The 24069-nt window shown below is 36.5% G+C and overlaps 1 protein-coding gene across 1 annotated transcript in view; it reads left to right on the forward strand.

Moving 5' to 3' along the window:
* The first annotated feature begins 143 nt into the window (after nt 1-143).
* LOC133545176 (collagen alpha-2(IX) chain-like) overlaps nt 144-24069 on the forward strand; it is a 107178-nt gene continuing 83252 nt past the window's right edge. Inside the window, exons 1-2 of the mRNA XM_061890556.1 lie at nt 144-272; nt 7034-7213. Coding sequence (XP_061746540.1) covers nt 7058-7213 — 156 coding nt within the window. The 5' untranslated portion in view covers nt 144-272; nt 7034-7057. The remainder of the gene's footprint in view (nt 273-7033; nt 7214-24069) is intronic.

The following is a 24069-nucleotide window of genomic DNA, read 5'->3' on the forward strand; positions in this document are numbered from 1 at the left end:
CTTCTATTAACAATTGTTGCTCGAATAATGATCATAACAATGAACTTTTTTGGCAGTTCAAAATCGATAAATGCCACGGAACGTCAAAGAATTTCTAAATCTGGAACAATGTGACGGAAGTGACGTTCTCTTCGCGCATGCGTGGAGCAACCTCCAAACATTTGGAGTGATTTGGCGCAACTTCTCTACTCCCGCGTGAAGTCATGTTTTGTTTTGAAGATTACTGCGTGACTACAGCTTTATTTACACATATAACCTATATCTCCAGATTGGTGAGTGACTACAGCTTTATTTACACATATAACCTATATCTCTCCTTGTAGCGTTTTAGCACAACAGCTAACGATAGCTCCTCGGCTAAAATCTCGCCGTCCAAACATTCATGTTCACGTCATACTGCTAATCATATTTGGACGATTACTATTGCATTATAATTATTCATTTTATATATATTTCCCCTTCTTCGTGTTTATATTCTTCTTTTCCTTTACTTTTAGGTCAGCTAGTTTTTAGACAACACATTCATAAAATATTCTAATTTAACAAAACGTGAAGTCACAGAATGCCGTCAAAAAGTTACCTTCGCGCATGCGCGGATCCCGGCCCTTGACGTATAATTACTATACGAAAAGGTATATTATAAACAGAGGTCACAACATCAGAACTATATAGTGAGTTGTTAAACTTTTTCTTTAATATTCAAACATTTTTCACATCCATTAGCATGAATAAAACATGTCAATGAAAGGGTTAAAAGCACATAAAAAAGAGTATTACAAATAATAAAAAACTATGATACAATTTTAAAAAAAGGGTTAAATTAAGTCACTTTCAAACTTTTTAATAAAGATGTATGTTTAAGGGTTTTTGTACTTTTAACCATTTTTGCATATTTATTTGATAGTTTTACCGTTTAGCCAATTAGAAAACGTTTTTCTTTCAGAAATCAACATTTATGCATACAAAAATTTGCTTGCAGCATAAAAATGTTGACAAACATTTATATGTTACTGTCATTCACATATGTGTCAAATTTGATCTCTTTTATTGTGAATGGGGACATCTCCACATCCTTAGACATGTTTGTCAACACTATTATGCTGCAAGCAACTATTTTTATACATAAATGTCGATTTCTGAAGTTAAAACCTACATGTTTTAATTGGCTTAATGGTTTCAAATTACCAATTAATTCTTGGAAAATGATTAAAAGTACCAAAAACTTTAAATTGATATCATTATTGAAAACATTTAAGGTGATTGAATGTAGCCTTTTTTCTCTATAATTTGTGTATTTTATCACATTGTTTTATTATTTGTAATACTGTATTTGCTTTTATTTTCTTTCCTTGACATGTTGTGTTAAAGTCATAATTTGCTCAACCTGATGTGTAAAATTGTTGAATATGTTGAAAGTGCCTTAATTTTTATTCACATGTGGACATGTTTGTTGTTAAAAAAAAATAGTGTGTATTTATTTGTTTGTTTGTTTGTTTGTGATTGTTTCCATTGCAGGAAATGTAGTCTTGATTTAATTTATTCTTATTTTTTTTGCCAGCCTTTATGTTTTTTTTTTTAAAGGGTGCTCACATGCCTGCAAATGATTAGCTAGTCCTGGGCTTGAAAATGTCTTTCCTTATAGCCGTGTGTCGTATAGCGACTGAAGAGTAGTTACAAACTGAATAGCCAGCAGCCTTTAGGCAATAAACCTAGTGTAATGGAAAAAAATAACAAAAACTGCTAATTAATGACTTTATAAGCAACACGTTAGGTTACTACATACAGGAAAAATTAATCTGCATACTCTCCAAATTTAAAATGCTGAATATCTTTAAAAAAAAGTGACACTAGTGCAAAGGCAAACCAAGTTTAAAAGGTATTTGAACCAATATGATATCAAAGGAGCTAGGCATTTTTGAAGCTCAAAACTTGTCGCTTTTTAAGACTAAGAAAATAAGTGAGCTACTTTTTGGAAGGTGAACTACAAAACATGATAAATGCATGAATAAAAAGTCAGTAACTTAAAGAAAATCACTTCATTCAATATTTTAAAACTTGATAGATTATATATTTTATTATTTAATGAACCAAGTACTGACGTTACAATAAACAATAGCTGTAACTTCCATATTTTGTTGAATTTTCAAACAGGGTTTTACAGTGAATAATTTAGCACTTGTATACCACTATCGGACCATAGCAGAGGACTTTTTTCCGGGTGAAATGTTACAATGGTTTTGTTTGTCTGAGGCGGCGCCGGCAGCCTTACAAAAAGATTTTATGGAAGCTTATAAATCATGATAGGATGCGTAGACTGACTTCATATTTCAGGATTATACAGAAAAAATGTATACAATAGTCTTAAATTATGAGTAAAGAAATTAAAACTTAGCTTTGGGTATAATTTGATACGATCTTGAGATGTAAACATTTTGCGTGTTGATTTATTCTACTTCTTCAGCTTAGAGTTGTGAATTTCCACGTCTCTGCTTTTCAGTTGCTCTGAAAATAACCCCACGCACAGGAAGCAACGATGCACAACGCAAACCACCGCTGCAATGGAGATAAGTAGGTCAGCGGCCTCGAGCACTTTACACCTGTTGTTTCAGGTACCAGCATACCGTATTTCCTTGAATTGCCGCAGGGCATATAGTATGCGCCTGCCTTGAATTATTGCCGGGTCAAACTCGCTCCCCCAAAAAATTAGCGCATGCTTAGTATTACCGCCTGGTCAAACTCGTGATGTCACGAGTGACACTTCCCCTGTCATCATTTTCAAAATGGAGGAGGCTGATTTTAATACCGGTAATTTGAAATCGCATAAAGGGAAGAAGACTAAGAGCTATTTAGTAGGGGTGCAACAGTACACAAAAATTACGTTTTGGTACGTACCTCGGTTTAGAGGTCACGGTTCGGTTCATTTTCGGTACAGTAAGAAAACAACAAAATATACCTTTTTTGGTTATTTACCAAATTTGTAAACAATGGCTTTATCCTTCTAACATGAGGAAAACTATAATAATTCTGCCCACGTTAATCCACATTAAACTGTCTCAAGTTGTTGCTGTGATTAAATGAAATGAAATAACCTTTCTTCTACATATAAAAAGTGCAACATTAAACAGTTTCCATTGAAACTGTTTAATGTCAACTCATCATGCTTAATTTATTACAGTATTAGGGAAGCCTGTAGTTGACTTTTATTATGTACATGTTGTATTTTTATCAACATGCGATAGCAGGGACCCTGCTATTCAAAACTAGGCTGCTACATTACTAATGATTAATGTAACTATTGCTGAAAAATAGTACAATAGCAATGGGAGAGACTATTTATCCCTAAACACGATGGAGTTCAATGAAATAACAGACAGACAGGGTTTTGATGCCCCTTGCACGCACACACACACACAGCAAAATGAGCTAATGTTACGCTAAAAGCTAATTAGCCTTCACCTCAAACCTATCCTGTGAGCTACCTGAGCTGCAGTTTAAGTTTCTAGAAGGTCAACGGGCTCATAGTGATGTTTGTAATAGTTGTGACTGGGAAGTGTTAAGTATAATTTGGGTAGAGTCCGCTGCTCCCCTGCTAAACGAATATCTCTGCTCGACGCTAAAGCATTGATTACATCGCTCTTAATACACACTGCTGATTGGCTATTACATCGCTCTGAATACGCACTGCTGATTGGCTTTGTATGTAACCAATCAGATGGTTGTGTGGGCAGGACAATGCTGGGTGCTCACTGCTGAGACAGAGGCAGAAAGCATAGCAGCTTGTGAAGACTTCTGCTTCCAAACTCGTTCGGTACGCCCGCGTGCCGAACCGAAACCCCCGTACTGAAACGGTTTAATACAAATACACGTACCGTTACACCCCTACTATTCAGTAGGATTTAAGATCCAAGCTTACATCACACTCAGATTTTTACTGCATACCTTTGGTAAGTGTCGGAGTGAGAAGAGGTTTTAAAATAATGTGCGCATGCTTACTTTTACTGCATGCCTTTGGTAAGCGCAGGAGTGAGAGGAGGTTTTAAATTAATTAGTGCACCGGCGGCAATTCAAGGAAATACGGTATAACATATATCGCCATTCAGACTATAAATGCATAAATGCTATCCGTTTTGGGCCATATTACCCAGCAAGACTTGTGCGCTTATTATTGGAGGACATTTAGCTTTTATGTTTAGACATTTCCACAAGTGAACGCATTGCAGGACTGTTCATAATGAATATTTTGTGAAAGTTCATTTTGCCCACCGTTGCTGCTCTGGACACCCTATTAGTAAATGTGAAAAATATAGGCAGAAAAATGTGCTACGTTGAACCACCTAGGGCTGGGCGATATTGCCTTTTTGTAATACTGCAATATTTTTAGGCCATATCGCGATATACGATATATTTCTCGGTATTTTGCCTTAGCCTTGAATAAACACTGGATACATATAATCACAGCAGTATGGTGATTATTCTCCATACTGCACTAATATATGCTACTTTTAAAACTTTCATGCAGAGAAGGAAATCACAACTAAGTCAATTGACCAAAACTGTATTTATTCAACTTTTCAAATGATGCTACATATTAGCAGTAATGCCACTTTTGGTAGCAACGCTTGTGCTCCACACATAACAAATTAAAGTTGTCTATTCGACATATTTCCGATTGAAGCCGAACCACCGCCAGACGATGGACCCCGTGCTGTTTTTCTTGGGAATTAATTCATTCATTTGTTACGAGATTCGCACCTTCGTTCTCTTGCAACAACCCGCTAGCATCACAGCTAACGTTAGCCACGCCGCTACCTCTCTGCTGGGCGAGGGCGTATACGTATGTGAAGTAAGAGGTGACAGTATGTGACGTATGTAAGAATGTGCGCCTGCTTGTCTGTGAGAAGGAGACACAGGAAAGAGCGAGGAGAGCCTGTAGTGTAATGCCCGCAGCTAAAAACAACTGCGTGAGAACGTCTACTCCAATATTACGATATAGTCATTTTCTATATCGCACAGAGACAAATCCGCAATATATCGCGTATATCGATATATCGCCCAGCTGTGGAACCACCTATGTTCTATTTTTTACTGTAATACTTTGCTACACTTTGTAGTCTATAACACAAAGCTGACACTAAGGCCATGTCCACACGAACAGAGAAACCTAATAAACGCATACATATCTCTGTGTTTAGGCCTCTCGTGTCTTTAAAAATGCAGACTTTTGCAAGCGCTGGTCAAAGTGTAGAGTTCCAAAAGTCTCCGCTGAGCGTATGCGTGTACACGGCAAAACCGGAGACTTGAGATGACGTCACGCTTGTGTCATTTCCAAGCTCAACAACACTGCCTTGCTACCTTGCTGCCTTTAAACGCACCATAAGATGATTTATTCTATGTTTGGATGCGCTATTTTCACTCAACATGAATTAAAAAAAGATTCATTAAAATGGGCTTGGTGACACTCCCGTCAGCGCAAATGACAGTCAGCTGTTTTGGATGTGATGGCTGTGGAACCTCCACCTGATGGCACAACTTTGACAAGCAAGACTTTTTGCTCTGTGTCATAAGAAAGGTGCAACATTATCTTATGTTTTTAGTCCTTGTTTAACGACAAGTCATGAAGTGAACTTACGTGTCTTGCTTCCATTATTGTAGATTGAGCCGGGCGCGACCGCACACACACAAAAAGAGCGACCAAGCAGAAACAAAAAAAACAATGTAACGTCATCCTTGTAATTTGTACTGATGTGAAAGACAATATACACTTCATCATCCATGTACCATATCATTATATCCATGATTAAATGCTTTATAATTCCCTCAAACATGCAAAATGGTTTCCTTAGTGCGTGCTGATTTTAGAAATAATGTCGACTTCACTGCACATGTAATTCATCACCATTTTGCTGAACATGTTATAATTCTATTATTCGCTCTTTAATAATGTTCCCAGGGCTCTGTGTACGTGCAGGCTGGGTTTAAAGATAATGGACAAGTCATTTTACGTGTAGTGTATAAAAATAAAAATAATAAGAGGTGTAATGCCACCATTTGTCAGGATTTTGATTGGACAAAATGTGCATGACAGCAGGTGTATGTGTTTGTGTGTAGACAGAGACACTTTTGAAACTACACTTGTGTGAATAAAGACTGTTTTCACCCCAAATATGTGTTTTTGAAACACTCTGTAATCGTGTGGACATGGCCCAAGTTTTTTCTTTAATGTCAGTTTTGAGTATTATTTTTAAGATATATAAAAATATCTCAAAACGGTACCAACATACTTTGACTTTTTGGTGAAAACGTTTAGACACCCCTGTGTTAACATTTATATTCCTGAAATGTTTTTGTTTAAATGCTTGTTCCCCTGACTTATGACTTCAAAAGCAAATATGTAAAGGTTGTTCTCCAAGTACCACTTCAAGAAAAAAAAACGTTGCTCTCCAAGTACCACCATAATGACCAGTTGCGTAGTGGCCATAAGTATTCATTGAATATTTTTGGCCACAATTTGAACAGTAAAACTGTTTGCATATTTATGTCATTCTCTGTCTTACCACAGTTAGATAGTCACTGGCTTAGGGAATTGTGTAATACTATCATGAGGTGATTATACATTAAAATGCATATTCATTCACTGTAACACAGACCCGGGCATTCTGCGCCTCTATGTGCGTCCCTGTCCGGCCCGCGTGAGGCCAATCATAAATTACAAAATACATTTAAAAAAGTATCTACATCGAGTGTGCTATACAACGGTGCTGCTTTTGTCTAGAAAAGTGTTATTTGTATTACTTCTGTGTGGACGTGATTGTGAGTGAATGTGAACAGCAGCAATCACAAATTACAAAATACATTTTTAAAAACATCTACATGTATGTCATGCATGCAATACCTCGCTGTACTTCAAATTGCTTCAATGACAAGGTCTAAAAGTGAATATGGAAAGTTTGCTGCTGGAGCCAACTCAACACATGTCTGCTCAGCACAGCACATTGTAAGTACAATACTTACTCATTGTTCTCATATATGACAGGGAAGCAAATGAGAGAGAGGACCCATGGGCGTTCCAGGTGCTCAAGGTCTGAGTGGACGCAAAGGAGAGAGAGGACCCATGGGCGTTCCAGGGGCTCAAGGTCTGAGTGGACGCAAAGGAGAGAGAGGACCCATGGGCGTTCCAGGTGCTCAAGGTCTGAGTGGACGCAAAGGAGACAAGGTATGTAGTTAAAGAGTCCACCAGGGGGCAGTGTTTACCCAGGAGTTGAATACAAATCTTACATTCAAGCAGGATGAAATATTTCTGTCCTTGTAGTGCTTCACTATGAACATATTCTGAAGATAATATATTATACTTACAATTTCTTCTAAAGATTGTATAACAAGTATTTCATTACTCTGTCTAATAGTGCTAACCTTTAACAGTTAATGTTACTCATTTTCATTAACTACTAGTTTCTCTATAACTGTTTTATATTGTTGTACTGTCTTTCTTATTCAAGAAAATGTTTTAAATGTATTTATTTTATTTTATTTTATATATATTTTTTGAAAAGGACCTTATGAATGAAATTAGATTGTTTGAAGGGTTCTTCAAACCAGGTCCAGTCCAGATTATGTCCAGGTCCAGTTTACCTGAATTGATTAACGTGGACCCCGACTTAAACAAGTTGAAAAACTTATTGGGGTGTTACCATTTAGTGGTCAATTGTACGGAATATGTACTGAACTGTGCAATCTACTAATAAAAGTTTCAATCAATCAATCAAAGTCGGGCTCAGCAACACACGCCTTCATTTATGTACACTCAAAATTAGGAAACACAACAATAGATTGCAAATATCTGTAAACAAAATTACATTTTCAAACTTCCCATCTTTTTTTATGTATATTGGCATCATTATCGGTTTCAACCATATAACTTTCTGAAGTCAAAAAATACTGAATACATGTTTTAATGAGGGTAAAAAGTGAATATCTGTTTTTGGCCTTAAAAAAAACCTTTCACTGAATGCTATAATTAAATTGACTTAGTCATGACTGTCAATGAACTCTCCTAAAATAACAGAAACCATATTAAGCTTCATAAACAAACCAATAATTAAACACATTTTTCCAACTTCCACCCAAAAGGAAGACACAATATGACAATACCAAAACAAAAGCAGGGTGGATTCAGACTCCTTACAACAAAATAGGTATTCATCCGACTCTTGTCACATTCCATAGTTTTAACATTTTTCTTGTGTTCGAAAAGTTATAAATAATTTTAATTTGAAATTAACAATTTTGCAAATCGATAGTAGTTTCGTAGATTAATTTGAATATTTCTTCAGTCAAAAAGCAGTCAAAAATGTCCTCCCATTTTCCATGTGTTATATGAGCATCCTTCAAAGATTTCTTTATTAAATAAACATTATATTATTTTATATTTATTTTAGTTCCTTTTTGCCAACTAGAATTTCTTATTAGAGGTTTACAAACTAATAATTTAGTAGTTCCATAATTAATTATTTGTTTCCATCTTTTCCCAATTATTCCAGTTAGTTGATTGAATGAAAAACTTGAACAAGCATCATCATACATAGTTCTAGAGGCCTACTGAAATGAGATTTTCTTATTTAAACGGGGATAGCAGGTCCATTCGATGTATCATAATTGATCATTTCGCGATATTGCCATATTTTTGCTGAAAGGATTTAGTAGAGAACATCAACCATAAAGTACGTAACTTTTGGTCGCTAAAAAAAAAGCCTTGCCTGTACCGGAAGTAGCAGACGATGTGCGTGTGACGTCACTGGTTGTAGGGCTCCTTACATTGTTTATATTCACAGCCACCAGCAGCAAGAGCGATTCGGGCCGAGAAAGCGACGATTTCCCAACTAATTTGAGCGAGAATGAAAGATTCGTGGATGAGGAAAGTTAGAGTGAAGCAATAGAAAAAAAAGGCTAGGGCAGTGGGAGCGATTCAGATGTTATTCGACACATTTACTAGGATAATTCTGGAAAATTCCTTATCTGATTATTGTGTTACTAGTGTTTTAGTGAGATTATAAAGTCATACCTGAAATTGGGAGGGGTTTGGTGACCAGCAGTGTCTCTGATGGAAGCCATGGAGGAGCCAAGAAAGTGGCAGCTGGCTATTTGACAGCTGCTGCAGGAAGAACGGCACAAGCTCCGCTGATGTCTCCGATAAGAGCCGACTTATTACCACAATTTTCTCACCGAAACCTGCTGGTTGACATGTGGTAGAGAAACATGTTCGCTTGACTGCTCTGTTCCATAGTAAAGCTTCACAACAAACAAAGAAACACCGGCTGTGTTTTGGTTGCTAAAAGCGGCTGCAATCCACTGCTTTCCACCAACAGCATTCTTCTTTGACGTCTCCATTATTAATTGAACAAATTGCAAAAGATTCAGCAACACAGATGTCCAAAATACTGTGTAATTATGCAATTAAATTGGACAACTTTTAGCTGTGAGTGGTGATGGGATAAAATGTCCACTACAAACAATAACGTCACAAACACGCGTCAACATAAGCGTCATCATTCTGCAATGTTTTCAACAGGAAACTTCGCGGGAGATTTAAAATTGCAATTTAGTAAACTAAAGCGGCCGTATTGGCATGTGTGGCAATGTTAAAATTTCATCATTGATGTATAAACTATCAGACTGCGTGGTCGGTAGTGGTGGCTTTCAGTAGGCCTTTAAATTCATCATACTTCATAATCTTACCGTTCTCATTGATAATGTCATTGACAAAAATGATTCCTCTTTCAAACATAGTTTACCAAAAGAAAGGCTTTCCATCTATTACAACAATAGAGTTCATCCATATTATCTTCTGCAAAATGTCATCTCTTTTTTCTGGCACATCAAATATAAAACACCACCATGAGTGGATTGTTTCCTTCATGAACCTCGCCATGTTTCCCAGCAGACTCTCTCTCTACATAAGGAAAATGCGAGGTCATCAATTGTAAAAACGGATACAATTTATTTTGATACAGTACATGTTTTTTGTCCAACAGGACACTTGTGTACCACTCAGTGTTTAATTACGTCTTTGGAACAATTGATGCTTTTAAAGACAGGCACATAGCTTCATGGTTGAGAAGTTTCAGGCCCTCATATTCATTGTACAAAACCTTTCTTCTAATCTTTTCTGGTTTGCCGTCCCAGACAAAATGGAAGACCCTCTGCTCATAGACCTTAAAGTTTTTTGATGGAGCTGGTAATGACAAAAAAAAATAAATAAATTGAGGAATGATTAACGAGTTGACAATAGATATTTTACCATACAAGATTAAGGATTTCCCTTTCCATAATTGCATAATTTTATCCAGTTTCCTTAATCGATTAACATAATTTACTGAGCCGAGATCTTCCAGATTCTCTGGGACAAAAACACCAAGTATGTTAAATGGTCCATCTGTCCACAAAACAGGCACTTTGCATTGCTATCGAAATAACGTTCCCTTTAGATTTCCGATTATTATTTTACATTTACCATATTTTAGCTTAAGCCAAGATTGCTGTGAAAATATGTCCAAATGATTAAGAAGCTTTCGCAAACAATGAGGATCGGGGCTGATAAAGAAGCTTGGATCTTCGGCATACATTATTTTACTTTCAATAATATTATTACTGAGCCCTTCAATATTTTTATTCAATCTAACTTTTACCGTCAATATTTCCATAGCAATAATAAATAAGTATGGAGACAAAAGGCACCCTTGTTTTAGACCTCTTAATAGAAGTATTGTCCCAGAGATGTATCCATTATTGATGATTCTACAGTTCATTTAAATATATAGCATCTTTATCCAGTGTAGTAAGGTGTTGCCAAAATTGAAACAAACTAAGCTTTTACACATCTAGGCTAATTTTGTCAAATTCTTTCTCCAGGTTGACTGTAAAAATTGATCCTTTATTTTCCATATTATAATTTTCTATCATTTCTAATAACTGTCTAATATTGTTTCCTATGTTACTTAATTGTAGGAAACCTGATTGATCTTGGTGAATAATATTTCACCCTAACCCTAATATTTGACAAAACAGACTTAAGTCCTTAAGCCAAACATTTTGCCAGGATCTTGGCATCGTATCACTGAAGTGTCATTGGTCTCCAATTTTTTAGATAAACTTGGTCTTTATACTCACCATTTATTTCCTGTTTCAGAATAAAGAAATAAGACCTTCTGTTTGAGTGTTAGACAAAAACATGTGTTTTATTTGAGTAATTAAAACTACAAAAGCAGTGGTTTCTTAACCTCTTCATAAAATACTTGATAGACCTCAATAGGTATTCCACCTAATTCTGGGGTTTCCCTGGATGAAAAGACTTAACAGCTTCCACAAGTTCTTCCTCTCTAATGAGGCCTTTACATGAATGGCTTTCTTCTGAAGTCAATTTTCTTTTATAATTTTCTGAAAAAAAAAGTAGTTTCAGGAGAGATTACTTTATTAGAAAAAATATTTCCAAAGTAATTTTCGTTTACTTTCAACAATGTGGTGTGTGTATCCAATACCTTTCCATTTGTTTTAATACGTATGGAAATGTTCTTTTTATAACGTTTTTTTGCTTGGATATTTCAAATTAATTTTGAACACTTATCACCTTTTTTTCATCCAGATTGCTCTGTTGCAGTCATAACTTTAAAATAATTGTTTTTCAGTTAAGTTTAACTCTTCTTTTTTGGCTGTAAAAGGAATTCAGTTGCTCGCTAATTAGATTATCACTACTATCAATGTTTTTTGTAAATCCTCAATTTCTTTCTTTAATTCCTGTTAGACCATTTTAAGTTTTTTCTCTCCATGAAGAGTACGCAATGGCATATCCCCTTAAATATTTGAAGGCTTCCCAGGCGATTTGGCGATTTGATGATCCTGTATTATTTTTAAATTAGTCAGTAATAAGTTTTTTTTTTTTCAATGAATTATTCATCCTGTAGAAGCATTTGATTCAACTTCCAATATCTGGGCTCACATGTATTATCTTCAATTGCAGTTTTTTAAACCTATACAATTATTATCAGAACACAATTTATCATTGCTTGGTATTGCAGTCACTTTGTTTAGCAATGAAAATGGTATATAAAAAATAGTCAATAGGACTTGCCTGGTTTTGTATTCTCCACATATATTGTACTAACCTAGTATTTTTTAATCTCCAGATATCAATTAAATCAAATGCATCCATAACATTTTTAATCTTTTGTAAAGATTAAGGAGGGTTATAAACCCTCTGGAGAGAGCAAGCACTCCGTCTTTGCATTTGGATTTGATCAACTTTACAACCATAGGTCTCGGTCTAGCATCCTCTTTGCGTTTGCCAATCCTGTGTGCTCGTTCCATTTGGATCCTCTTGACTTCTTCATCCGAAATGCCGAGTTGCTTCTGCAGAATGGCTGTGACGAGGTTCTCCGCGATGCTGTAAGTCTCTTCTACATCTTTCAGTTCAGTTCAGTTCAGTTTATTTTCAGTCTAACAAAAACATATTCAAACATAGATCACGATTCAAAAATGAATAACATGACTGAAACGGGCAGAAACAAAAAAGCTTATATGCCCAACATACATTTTTTACATTCAATTAAGTTACCCTTTCTAATAATTCTGCAACACAAAAAGAAATATAGTCATTCAGCATCCACATTCAAGCTGCCCCCCAACAAACAATACAAAAATATGTACCTACACACATACACTTTTCTGTAAATAGATAAACATACATACCTTCTAAATACAACATTTAACCAAACAAACATAAATTTCTAGTTCACATAACTTTTTAAAATACATTGTGACATGTTCTTTTTGAAATTAAATACTGAGTCACTCATTTTTATTTCTTTACCAACAGAATTCCACAAATTAACACCGAGAACAGATAAACATCTACATTTAACCACTAGTCTTGCTTTTGGTAAAATAAACCTAGATTCATCTCTTAGATTGTATTTGCTGGTCTGTAGAGTGAAGTATTTTTGAATTCCTTCTGGAAGAGTATTTATTTTTGCTTTGAACATTATCTGTGTTATTTTATAATAAACAATATCTTGAAATTTCATAAGTTTTGATTTAACAAATAATGGATGGGTATGGTCATAATATCCTGCTTTGTTTATTAGCCGTACAGCTTTTTTTTTGCAGCAAAACAATATCATTAGTTATGGTTTTAAAAGTGGTTCCCCAGAGTTCTACACAGTATGTCATGTATGGAAGTATCAAAGTATAATAAATTGTTAACAAAGAATTATAATTAAGTAATTCTTTAGTTTTATACAAAACACCAAGTGTTTTTGATATTTTTGTTTTTGTATAATTTACATGTTGTCTCCATGATCATTTATAATCAATTATAACTCCCAAAAACTTAGTATCAAAGACACGCTCAATTTTATATCCATTTATTTTAATATTTACTTCATTAGATACCTCAGTTTTGGTACCAATATCATAAATTTAGTTTTAGCAATATTAAGTGATAATTTATTCATATCAAACCAGTTTTTAAGCACTGTCATTTCTTGTTCTATTTTTACCAAAAGTTCATTAAAAGATTTTCCAGAACAAAGGATAGTTGTATCATCAGCAAACATAAAAAATGTTAAGAAACTTGATGCATCACAAAAATCATTAATGAAAATTGTAAATAACTTAGGACCAATTATAGAACCCTGTGGAATTCCACAAATTATATTTTTAAATCCAGATATTGTATTCTCCACCTGAACACATTGTTTTCTATTTTCTAGATAGCTCTTGATCCAGGACAGAGCTGGCCCTCGGATGCCGTACTTATCCAACTTATTTATTAACTGTCTGTGGTCAATGGTATCGAAGGCCTTTTTTAAATCAATATAGATGGCTATTGTAAATTCATCATTATCCATAGCAGTACTAACCTCCTCCAGCATATGCATTACTGCATACGTAGTTGTTCGATTTTCCCCAAAACCATACTGCTGCTGCTTAAGCAAGGTGTTTTTTTCCAGAAAATTATTAAACTGTTTTGTAAAAAGCTTTTCTAAAATTTTTGAAAATTGAGTGAGTATTGAAATCAGTCTATAATTTTCCATAAGATGCTTATTTCCGTTTTTAAAAACAGGAATAACCTTTGCTATCTTCATATCATCTGGGAAGTATCCACACATGAATGATTGATTACATATGTGAGCCAATGGCTTACGAATTAAATGAATACATTCTTTAATAATTACCATATCTATGTGATGTATGTCTGTAGATGTTTTACTTTTAAAGGCTCTTACTGTTTGAATTATATCCACTTCTGTTACTCCACTCAAAAACATTGATTTTAAATGAGGGTTTATTGTGTTTTTAGTCAAGCCTGTGTCCTCATAAACAGGTATTTTTTCTGCAAGTGCAGGGCCCATATTAACCAAATAGTCATTAAATTCTTCCACTATCATTTCTTTTTTGTTTAGTTTTATATTATTATCATTTATAAAGTAGCTCGGAGTCTCATGATTTTTACATCTATTACCTAAAACCTGGTTGATTGTGTTCCATGTTTGTTTAATATTATTTTTGCTATCTTCAAATTTCTCGCTTATAATAACTTTTCTTTTGCTTTCGTAGAATAGAAGTCAACTTATTTTTATAAATGTTATACTCCTTTTCATTTTGTTCAGTTTTATTTTTTAAGTAACTATCATACAGAACATTTTTTCTATTGGAGGCCATTACTAGACCCTTCGTCATCCAAGGCTTATTTTTACTCACTTTCTTTAGTGTGGACTTCACGACTGGACAGCAGGAATTATAAAGTTCTATCCATTTAAACAGAAATGCCCTGTATGAATCATTACAATTTTCAACATACACCCCTTCCCAGAAACATTTTGAAAGCTCATTCTTAAATGCTTGTATTCTTTCAGGTGTCCTTAATCTTGTTAATTTGAACAATGTTTTTTGTGCTATATTATTTACAATCATACTTTGAATATTCACAAACATTGGAAAATGATCTGTGATGTCACTAAGGAGTATTCCACCTGTAGTTATGTCATGGATATTTGTAAAAATATTGTCAATGAGGGTAGCAGATTCTCGCGTTATTCTGCTTGGTTTATCAATTATTGGTTGCAAACCATAAGTAAACATTTCATTTATAAAGTCATTAGTTGGTTTATGGGTTCTCCATTTTAATAAATCAAAATTGAAATCTCCACACACAAAGACACATTTCTTGTTAGCTAGTTTTCCAAGTACTTTTAGTAGGCTGTCATGGAAAAGCTCTACATGTGACCCAGGTGTCCTATAAATACAACTCAAATATGCACTACGTTTGTTGTTTATTTGTATTTTTATAGTCATACTCTCCATAACATCATCTATAACTAGACTGTCGATAATTTCACAGTAATATTTTTTTTGTACATAGAACGCAACGCCACCTCCTTTTTAATTTTTTCTATTTATATTATAAAAATCATAACCTTCTAATATAAACATATCATTAATTTCATCTGTCAACCATGTCTCTGAGATGCAATTGCTTGGAATGTTGATTTTAAAGATTCCAAACACTCTTGTATCTTCTCAAAATTAGCCCTGAGACTTCTACTATTAAAATGAATAAGCAAAAAACCCTTTAAATCCACATTTTTAAAACTATCCTCTGAGTAATATGAAACATTTATGTTATGTAATCCACTTAGATTAATTTCTGGATCAATGTCATTACACAATTATCCTACTTTATCATCATTCATTTCTAAATAACTTAAATTTAGTTCCTTACAGCTTATCCTGTCTTGAATATCTTCTTGCCCAGCTATACTGCTTTCTTCCTCGTCAGAAATATAAAAGTCAAACTCATTATTAGTCATCCTCCAAAGAAGTTTAACCAAAATATCAATAATGTACTAAAATGTACGATATAACTTAAAAAAACACACATTATCCATAATCCTAATGTCCATATACCATGTGTACCATACATTTTCATTGTCCACATACCATTTGTTGTCCTGATTCAACAAGTTATTTAAATTGTTCCAAGTCTTTCACGTTTTTAATCCATATTGGCTTCATTTGATCCGATCCATTTGGCTTTATGTAGACTTTGCCATGTCTCGTCCATGTAGATTGAATCTTATTTTCTTTCCTGAGAATGCGGCCACTTCTTGGAATTTCACCATTTTTCTTTGTCAGGTGCTCATTCAGATAAATTCCAGTGCCCTTTAGCTTTTTGGACTGTCTCAGCAGCTCCATTTTGTGTTTCTGGTTAACCATCTGCATCACTATTATTGGTCTTGCTTTAACATTCTTGTTTGGAAATGAATAGCATGTTGATATGTTTTGTTTCTCAACGATGATGTTTTTACCTCTGAAAAAGTCCAGGAGTTTTTGCTCAAGAGTTTCAAGTTCCTCCGTAGGAGCATCTTCACCTTGGTTCAGCCCAGCTGTAACTCGAGCATAACTGCGGTGTTTCAGCTCTAGTCCTGTGACCACAATGTCATTGACAAGTGATTGTTGCTCCAAATCCTCACATCTCTGCTCCAAAAGTTCAATCCTTTTGTCTCTCTGGATCACATTCTCCTTCAGCTCCTTCACTTCCTCCATGAGGCCCATGATGTTTCCTTGTTGCTTTAGAACCTTAGCAATCTCTTCACCCATGAAGTTTAGAGATTTCTTTATCTCTTCAAGTTCCTCTGACAACTTTTTAATTGTTATTGTCATCTTTTCAAGTAATTTTACACAGGTATTTTAGGTACCGTATTTTCCGCGCTATAAGCCGCCCCGTGTTATAAGCCGCACCTTCAATGAATGGCATATTTAAAAACTTTGTAAACCTATAAGCCGCACCGGGTCATAAGCCGCGCCCATGCTGCGCTAAAGGGAATGTCAAAAAAACAGTCAGATAGGTCAGTCAAACTTTAATAATACAAACCAGTGTGCGAATGTGCAATCACAACAATAGTAACACTCAAAATATTGCAGAGCAATAGCAACATCAATAACTCAACTTTGGTCGAACGTTAATGTCACAGCACACAAAATAAACATTTAAAGCTCACCTTCAGAAGTTATTCCTCATCCATAAATCCCTCGAATTTTTCTTCTTCGGTGTCTGAATTAAAAAATTGGGCGAATACGGCATCCAAAATGGCGGGCTCCGTCTCGTCGAAGTCATCAGAGTCAGTGTCGCTGTTGCTGTCCGGCAGTTCCATGAATCCTGCCTTCCTGGCCGGATCTTTTTTCAGCTATCTTGTTTTTACAATATGCGCGGAAAGTAGCCAGCTTTTTTTGAAAGTCTTTTGGCAGTTGCTGTGAAATAGTAGTCCGTGTGCGGACGGAGAGATTGCGTCTTTTCATGAACCGGAAACACCAAGAAGCTCCACCTTTAAAATCATCCAAGTGAAGTTCGCTTGCTGGCGCTGTTGCCTTCATTGGAATAGTGATGTTACTGACACTTCTGCTTGCTGCTCTCTGCTCAACAACCCACTGTTAGAGTTTGTCCTCCAACTCTTGCCATCTTTCTTTGTTCCCTCAAACTCTGTGTTGTCTTCTTTACTTGGCGCAGGTCATCTTGTTGCTTCCTCCACCTAAGCACCATTGATTCATTTATGTTCAATTCTCTCGCTGCTGCTCTATTTCCGTGTTCTTCTGCGTGACTTATTTCCTTGAGTTTGAATTCTGCGTTGTACGCGTGTCTTTTAGTAGGAGCCATTTTGTGGTCGTCTTTACAGAAACACACAAATGAAATGAATCGGATTAGCCGCGCGCTTCTTCTTCTACGGGGGCGGGTGCTTACCTTGGCGGTTGCGTACCGTAGAAGAAGAAGCGCTTCCTCTTTCCAGGTAGGCGGGTGCTTACCTTGGCGGTTGCTTACCGTAGAAGAAGAAGGGCTTCCTCTTCTACGGGGAAAAAAGATGGCGGCTGTTTACCGTAGTTGCGAAACCTAAACTCTATGAAAATAAATATTTATATTAATACATATATAAGGCGCACCGGGTTATAAGCCGCACTGTCATCTTTTGAGAAAATTTTTGGTTTTTAGATGCGGCTTATAGCGCGGAAAATACGGTAACTTGATGAGCTGCACTGAAGTTTTCAGAAGGCCTGTTTGGGCCTTGATTTGATACTCCTAAAATACCTTTTTCAGAGTCCAATGTTGTTGCAATATCCCCAAAGTAGTGAAGTAAAGTATTCCTTCACCATCAGCAATGGAGCATTTCAAGATATTTGTCTCAGATTCCAGATATATTTGATGAATTGTAGAGAGACTCTGAGCAGGGAGAAGCATTGGCAGCCATCTTGTCACCTTCATCTTCATAATCAGCAACTTGTCCCGCATGCTCCTGCAGCGGAGTTCCAACAAGTCCGCCTTTAATTTCTCGCTCTCTGTTGTCAGTCTAGTAGTTTCGAGTTCCTGGCTTGTTAACTCAACTTTTAGTGTCGTCTTTTCCTTTTTTATCTCCACCATTTCAGCGTGATTGTCCTTGACTGATTTTTTTCAGCTCTGGAACGTCAGTTATTAGTTCAATCAAAATGTCCAGTTTTTCAAGTTTTTCAACCATAGCTCGCAACATTTTTCGATCGTCCGGAGTAAACATTGCATTTTCGTCCAAATCCCTAGAGGACAATTGATCACGGACGTGTTTAGATTCCTTTGATCCGCGTTGTGGCATAGTTGCAGGGGAACAATGGGCCACTCGGCGTTCGAGGCACCTTATTTTCAGCCAAATCACCCTCGTGAGTAGAATATATCTCACCAATTGCAGAGAGGCGGATATATATAGTGTAAATGACTTCAAATCTTGTGTCACTGGCGCGTTTATGCCATTTATCACATTACATACTGGGACTTGTGTAGAGACTGTCTCAGCTCACGGTGGCCTAACCTGCTGTCCTTTAAACTTGCTGTATTATATAAGTATTTCTGTCCTTATACTGTAGTGCATCAATAAATACACTCTCTTCGAAATATAGTATGTGTTTCTAGCCTTGTACTGTAGTACACCAATACTACAAAAGATAGCATATACGTGTGTAGTTACACTTTTTTTTCTAAAGTTTTTGCGTCCTTGTTGTACATCAATATTACATCCCCCTTGAGATAGTATTTTATATAAGTATTTCAGTACATCAATACATAGACTTTCTCCTATATAAGTACTTCAGTACATAAATACTTACACTTATTTCCAAAGATAGTGTATTGTAAAAGTATGTCAGTAAATCAATACTTAGTTTCTTCTAAAGATACAATGTCTAAGTATTTATGTCGTTGTACTATAGAACATCAATACATAACTTTATTCTAAAGATTATATAAGTATTTCTGTCCATGCATTGTAGTACATCATTACTTAAACTGTCTTTGAAGTATTTCAGTACACGAATACTTATACAATATTCTATCTTTAGAAGAACGTGTAAGTGTTTCAGTACATCAATACTTAGTTTCTTCTAAGGGTACTATACATACAGTGTCCTCCAAAAGTATTGGAACAGTGAGTCCAATTTGTTTATTTTTGTTGTAGACTGAAAACATTTGGGTTTGACAATAAAAGATGAGTATGGGACAATAGATCAACATGTTAGTTTTTATTTCCAGGTATTTGCATCTGGATCTGATACACAACTTAGAAGATAGCACCTTTTGGTTCAGCCTACCCATTTTTCATGAGAGCAAAAGTATCGGAACATGTGACTGACAGGTGTGTGTTGTTGCCCAGGTGTTTCCCAATTACATTGATTATTCAAACACTAAATAGCACTAAATGTCTGAGCTCAGTTTCAGATTGAGTAGGATAGGTTTTGCCTGTGCAGACTGCATTTAGAGTTGGCGCCAACATGAAAACGAGAGTCTATGGGTCTATGGGTGAAAACAAAGCAATTGTGAATCTGAGAGAAGATGGACATTCAATCAGAGCCATTGCACAAGCATTGACCATAGTGAGTACAACCGTTTGGAATGTTCTGAAGAAGAAAGAAACCACTGGTGTACTAGGCTACAGACGTGGAACAGGACCAAGGAAAACATCAGCAGTTGATGACAGAAACATTGTGAGAGCTATAAAGAACAACTGTTAGTGACATCAGCAACAACCTCCTGAGGGCAGGAGTGAAGGTATCACAATCTACTGTTTGCAGAAGACTTCATGAACAGAAGTACAGAGATTACACCAGAAGATGCAAACCACTCGATAGCAAGAATAATTGGAAGGCCAGGCTACATTTTGGCCAAAAGGTGCAGGGATGAGCCTAAAAAATTCTGGGAAAATGTTTTATGGACTGATGAGACAAAGATTATCTTCTTCCAAAGTGATGGAAAGGCGAAAGTTTGGAGAAAGAAAGGATCTGCTCATGATCCCAAACATACAAGCTCATATGTGAAACACGGCAGAGCTAATGTCATGGCTTGGGCTTGCAAGGCTTCTTCTGGGACGTCATCTTCATTGATGATGTAACCCATGATGGCAGCAGCAAAATGAACTCAGAAGTCTACAGAAACATTTAGTCTTCTAATTTAAAGAAAGATGCAACTAAACTGATTGGGAGATCCTTCATCATGCAGCAAGATAACGACCCAAAACACACTGCCAAAACAACAAAGGAGTTGATCAGGGGCAAGAAGTGGAAGGTTTTAGACTGGCCAAGTCAGTCTCCAGACTTAAACCCAATAGAGCATGTATTTTACCTGCTGAAGAGGAGACTGACAGGAGTAACCCCCTCCCCCCAAAACAAACAAACAACTGAAAAAGGCTATGGAGAAAGCCTGGAAAAGCATCACAAAAGTTTGGTGATGTCAATGGCTCACAGGCTTGATGCAGTTATTGAAAGCAAAGGATTTGCAACTACATATAACCAGGGACGGGGTGGCGCAGTGGAAGAGTGGCCGTGCGCAACCCGGGGGTCCCTGGTTCAAATCCCACCTAGTACCAACCTCGTCACGTCCGTTGTGTCCTGAGCAAGACACTTCACCCTTGCTCCTGATGGGGGCTGGTTGGCGCCTTGCATGGCAGCTCCCTCCGTCAGTGTGTGAATGGGTAAATGTGGAAGTAATGTCAAAGCGCTTTGAGTACCTTGAAGGTAGAAAAGCGCTATACAAGTACAACCCATTTATCATTTATATTAAGTCCTATACACTTTAATGTATTTTAAGGTTATATGTTCCTGTGGGAGCCTATCTATATTATTTATTTATTTATTAATTGTTTTGACAATCTAATCCAATAATGTCAATGATGATGTTGATTAATTATTGGCTGTTTTAGATGGATTATGATTAAGTGAGCCACTTCCTCCTCCTATGATTAAGAAGAAAGGACAGCTGGGCGTTCCCTTTCTCTGTCTGTCATGCTGAAGGAGTGAGGAGTGAAATAGTTTGTCTACCACTAAATAAGTTATTTTGATTATGTAGAAAGTCAACAACGGAGAATATTTTTTGTTTGTGAAAATAAATTATCAACATTTTTAATCTAGAAATATCTCCCTGAGTGCTTATTAAGGAATTTAGTGAGTATTAAACCTCCTCCTCAAGGCTACTTGGCTATCTTTATTGTAATTTTTTAAAAACTTTTTGGAACGACAGAGTAGCCGTAACAAGTAAACAAACTACACTCTAGACCCGAAGGACAATCCACGATCGCTCTGCACCGACGACAGCAAGCAGCCGGCGGGCCGTGAGTAAAATCAGCTGATGAACGTCATGAATGAATGAATGATCGCGCCGCTGCGCTGTATGGAATCATTTTAACGCTATGGAAAGGAAAGTTGCAGATTGTGGATGTGAAATGCAAATGTTGGAAGGATGTTTAGGAATGAACTAAACAATGGACTAAGTGTAAAATAAGTTGAGCAGTGTGATTATTTGGAATGATGTCTGGCACACCTGAGACGGCAGCTGAGGCCGACCACATGCCGAGAACGCGCATTGCTTCGCGCAGAGGCAGACTGGGCGCGTGCACAAGGAGGCTAAATGAAATAAAGACTTTGATGACTCATGTTAGAAATGCTGATAAAGTCAATGATGATTTTGAAGTATTTAAAAGAGCTGTGGATGGATTTAAAAATGCTCACAACTTTGTGCAAAACTTGCTATCAGAAGATGAAAAGAAAAACGATTATTATGACTGGTATGAACCCAGAATAATAAATGTGAATTATTTCATGAAACATGGAAAAGAGAAATTGCACAATCAAAAGTTGGACCACTGGACAGCATATCAAATATATCTCACCAATCAAAGTCTGTCACTGGATCAAAAGCCTCTAGATGTTCCTCAGTATCCTCAGAATTAAAAAGGGCCAAAGCGTAACAGGCTGCTACAGTGGCTCGAGCTGCTGCACTGAAGGAAAAACACATCTTGCAACTGGAGGAAACAAAGCTTTAAGCAAAGATGGAGCAAATGTAACTGGAGGAAACAAAGCTTAAAGCAAAGATGGAGCAAATGGAGTTGGAAGCAGATCTCGCAGCATCAACTGCTAAAATACAAATCCTTCAAAGTGATTTAATTCATGAAAGTAATGAGGTGGCTCAGGAACCCATGACTGAGTATTATGATTCTCACCATGAAAGAGAAACTATGGCGAGCAATGTGGACTTTATAGAGTTTGGTGTAATACCCAAAACCCCACTTCACCAAACCATCTTAAGCCTCCACAGACCTCTACCTAAAAGGAACCCCAGCACATCAGAAGATCTAAATAAACCTCAAAACAAAAACGCAATTAAAAAACACAAGACCCAGAATGTAAATCAGACTCAAATAAAAAATCACTCTGCACAAGATAATGTGGTTATTAATGCTGCTCATGATAACTTGGAAATAGTTATTCAAAGACAGAGTGAAATCGTAAAACTCATTGTCTCACAGCAAAAACTCTCTACTACTAGCTAGAGAGATGTCTGTTTGATTGTAACCCACTGGCATATCAGTCTTTTATCCATGCATTTGAACACTTGATTGAAGACAAGACTGAGAATCATCAAGACCGACTCTACTACTTTGAACAGTTTACATGTGGTTTGCCAAGAGACTTGGTTCGCAGCTGTTTGCACATGGAAGCCAGTAGGGGCTATAATGAAGCAAGGCGCCTCTTAAAGGAACACTTTGGAAATGAGATGAAAATTTCGGGAGGTTACTTGGAAAAAGCCTTGAATTGGACAGCAATTAAAGCTGAGGATGGGAAAATGCTTCATGCATATGCAATGTATTTGAGAGGATGCTGTAATGTAATGCAAGATTTACAGCATTTGGAGGAACTTGATATCCCATCAAACCTAAGGCTGATTACATCCAAACTACCCTACAAACTCAGAGAAAAGTGGCAAAGCACAGCTTATGAGACACAACAGAGGACTGTCAGGAGAATCAGATTCAACAATTTTGTGGATTTTCTAGAAATGCATGCCAAGATGCTTTTGGATCCATTGTTTGGAGACATTCAGGACCAAATAACGAAAAGGCCTCTTCCAAGAAGCACAAGTGGACTAAAACCAATTAGAGGCATAAACAACAGCTTTGCTACTTCAGTAGCTGTGAATACAGAGTCAGCAGGAAGCGCTGTAAAATACTCTGTTCCACTGCAACCTGCTCAAACCACACCCAGTGGTATCATCCCTTTATGTAGTATTTTAATGGCAAACATGCTCTGATTGACTGCTCACAATTCAAAACACAGTCACATAACGAAAAGATTGATTTTTTTTTAAGAAGGTAAGGATACTGTTTTGGTTGCCTACTAAAAGGTCATTTGAGCAAAAATTGTAAAAGAAGATTAATGTGTCAGGTTTGCAAGATGAAACATCCTACTGCACTTCATATTCCAAGTGAAAAAGGCCCAAAAGCGGCAAAAACAAGCAAAGCCCACTGTTGGGACAGAAGATACCCCTATAAGCATTGCTTTTGTTTCAGCCGGTGATGCAACCGGGGCCGGGATAGACTGTGCACTTGCAATTGTGCCAGTCAGAGTTAACGCGGGAAAAGGGAACAGGTATGTTCGGATCGATGCCTTCCTCGATCCAGGCAGCACGGCAACATTTTGCACAGAGAATCTAATGAACAAACTGAATGTGAAAAGACG

The sequence above is a fragment of the Nerophis ophidion genome, linkage group LG28 (assembly GCF_033978795.1).
Source record: "Nerophis ophidion isolate RoL-2023_Sa linkage group LG28, RoL_Noph_v1.0, whole genome shotgun sequence".
Taxonomy (NCBI): Eukaryota; Metazoa; Chordata; class Actinopteri; order Syngnathiformes; family Syngnathidae; genus Nerophis; species Nerophis ophidion.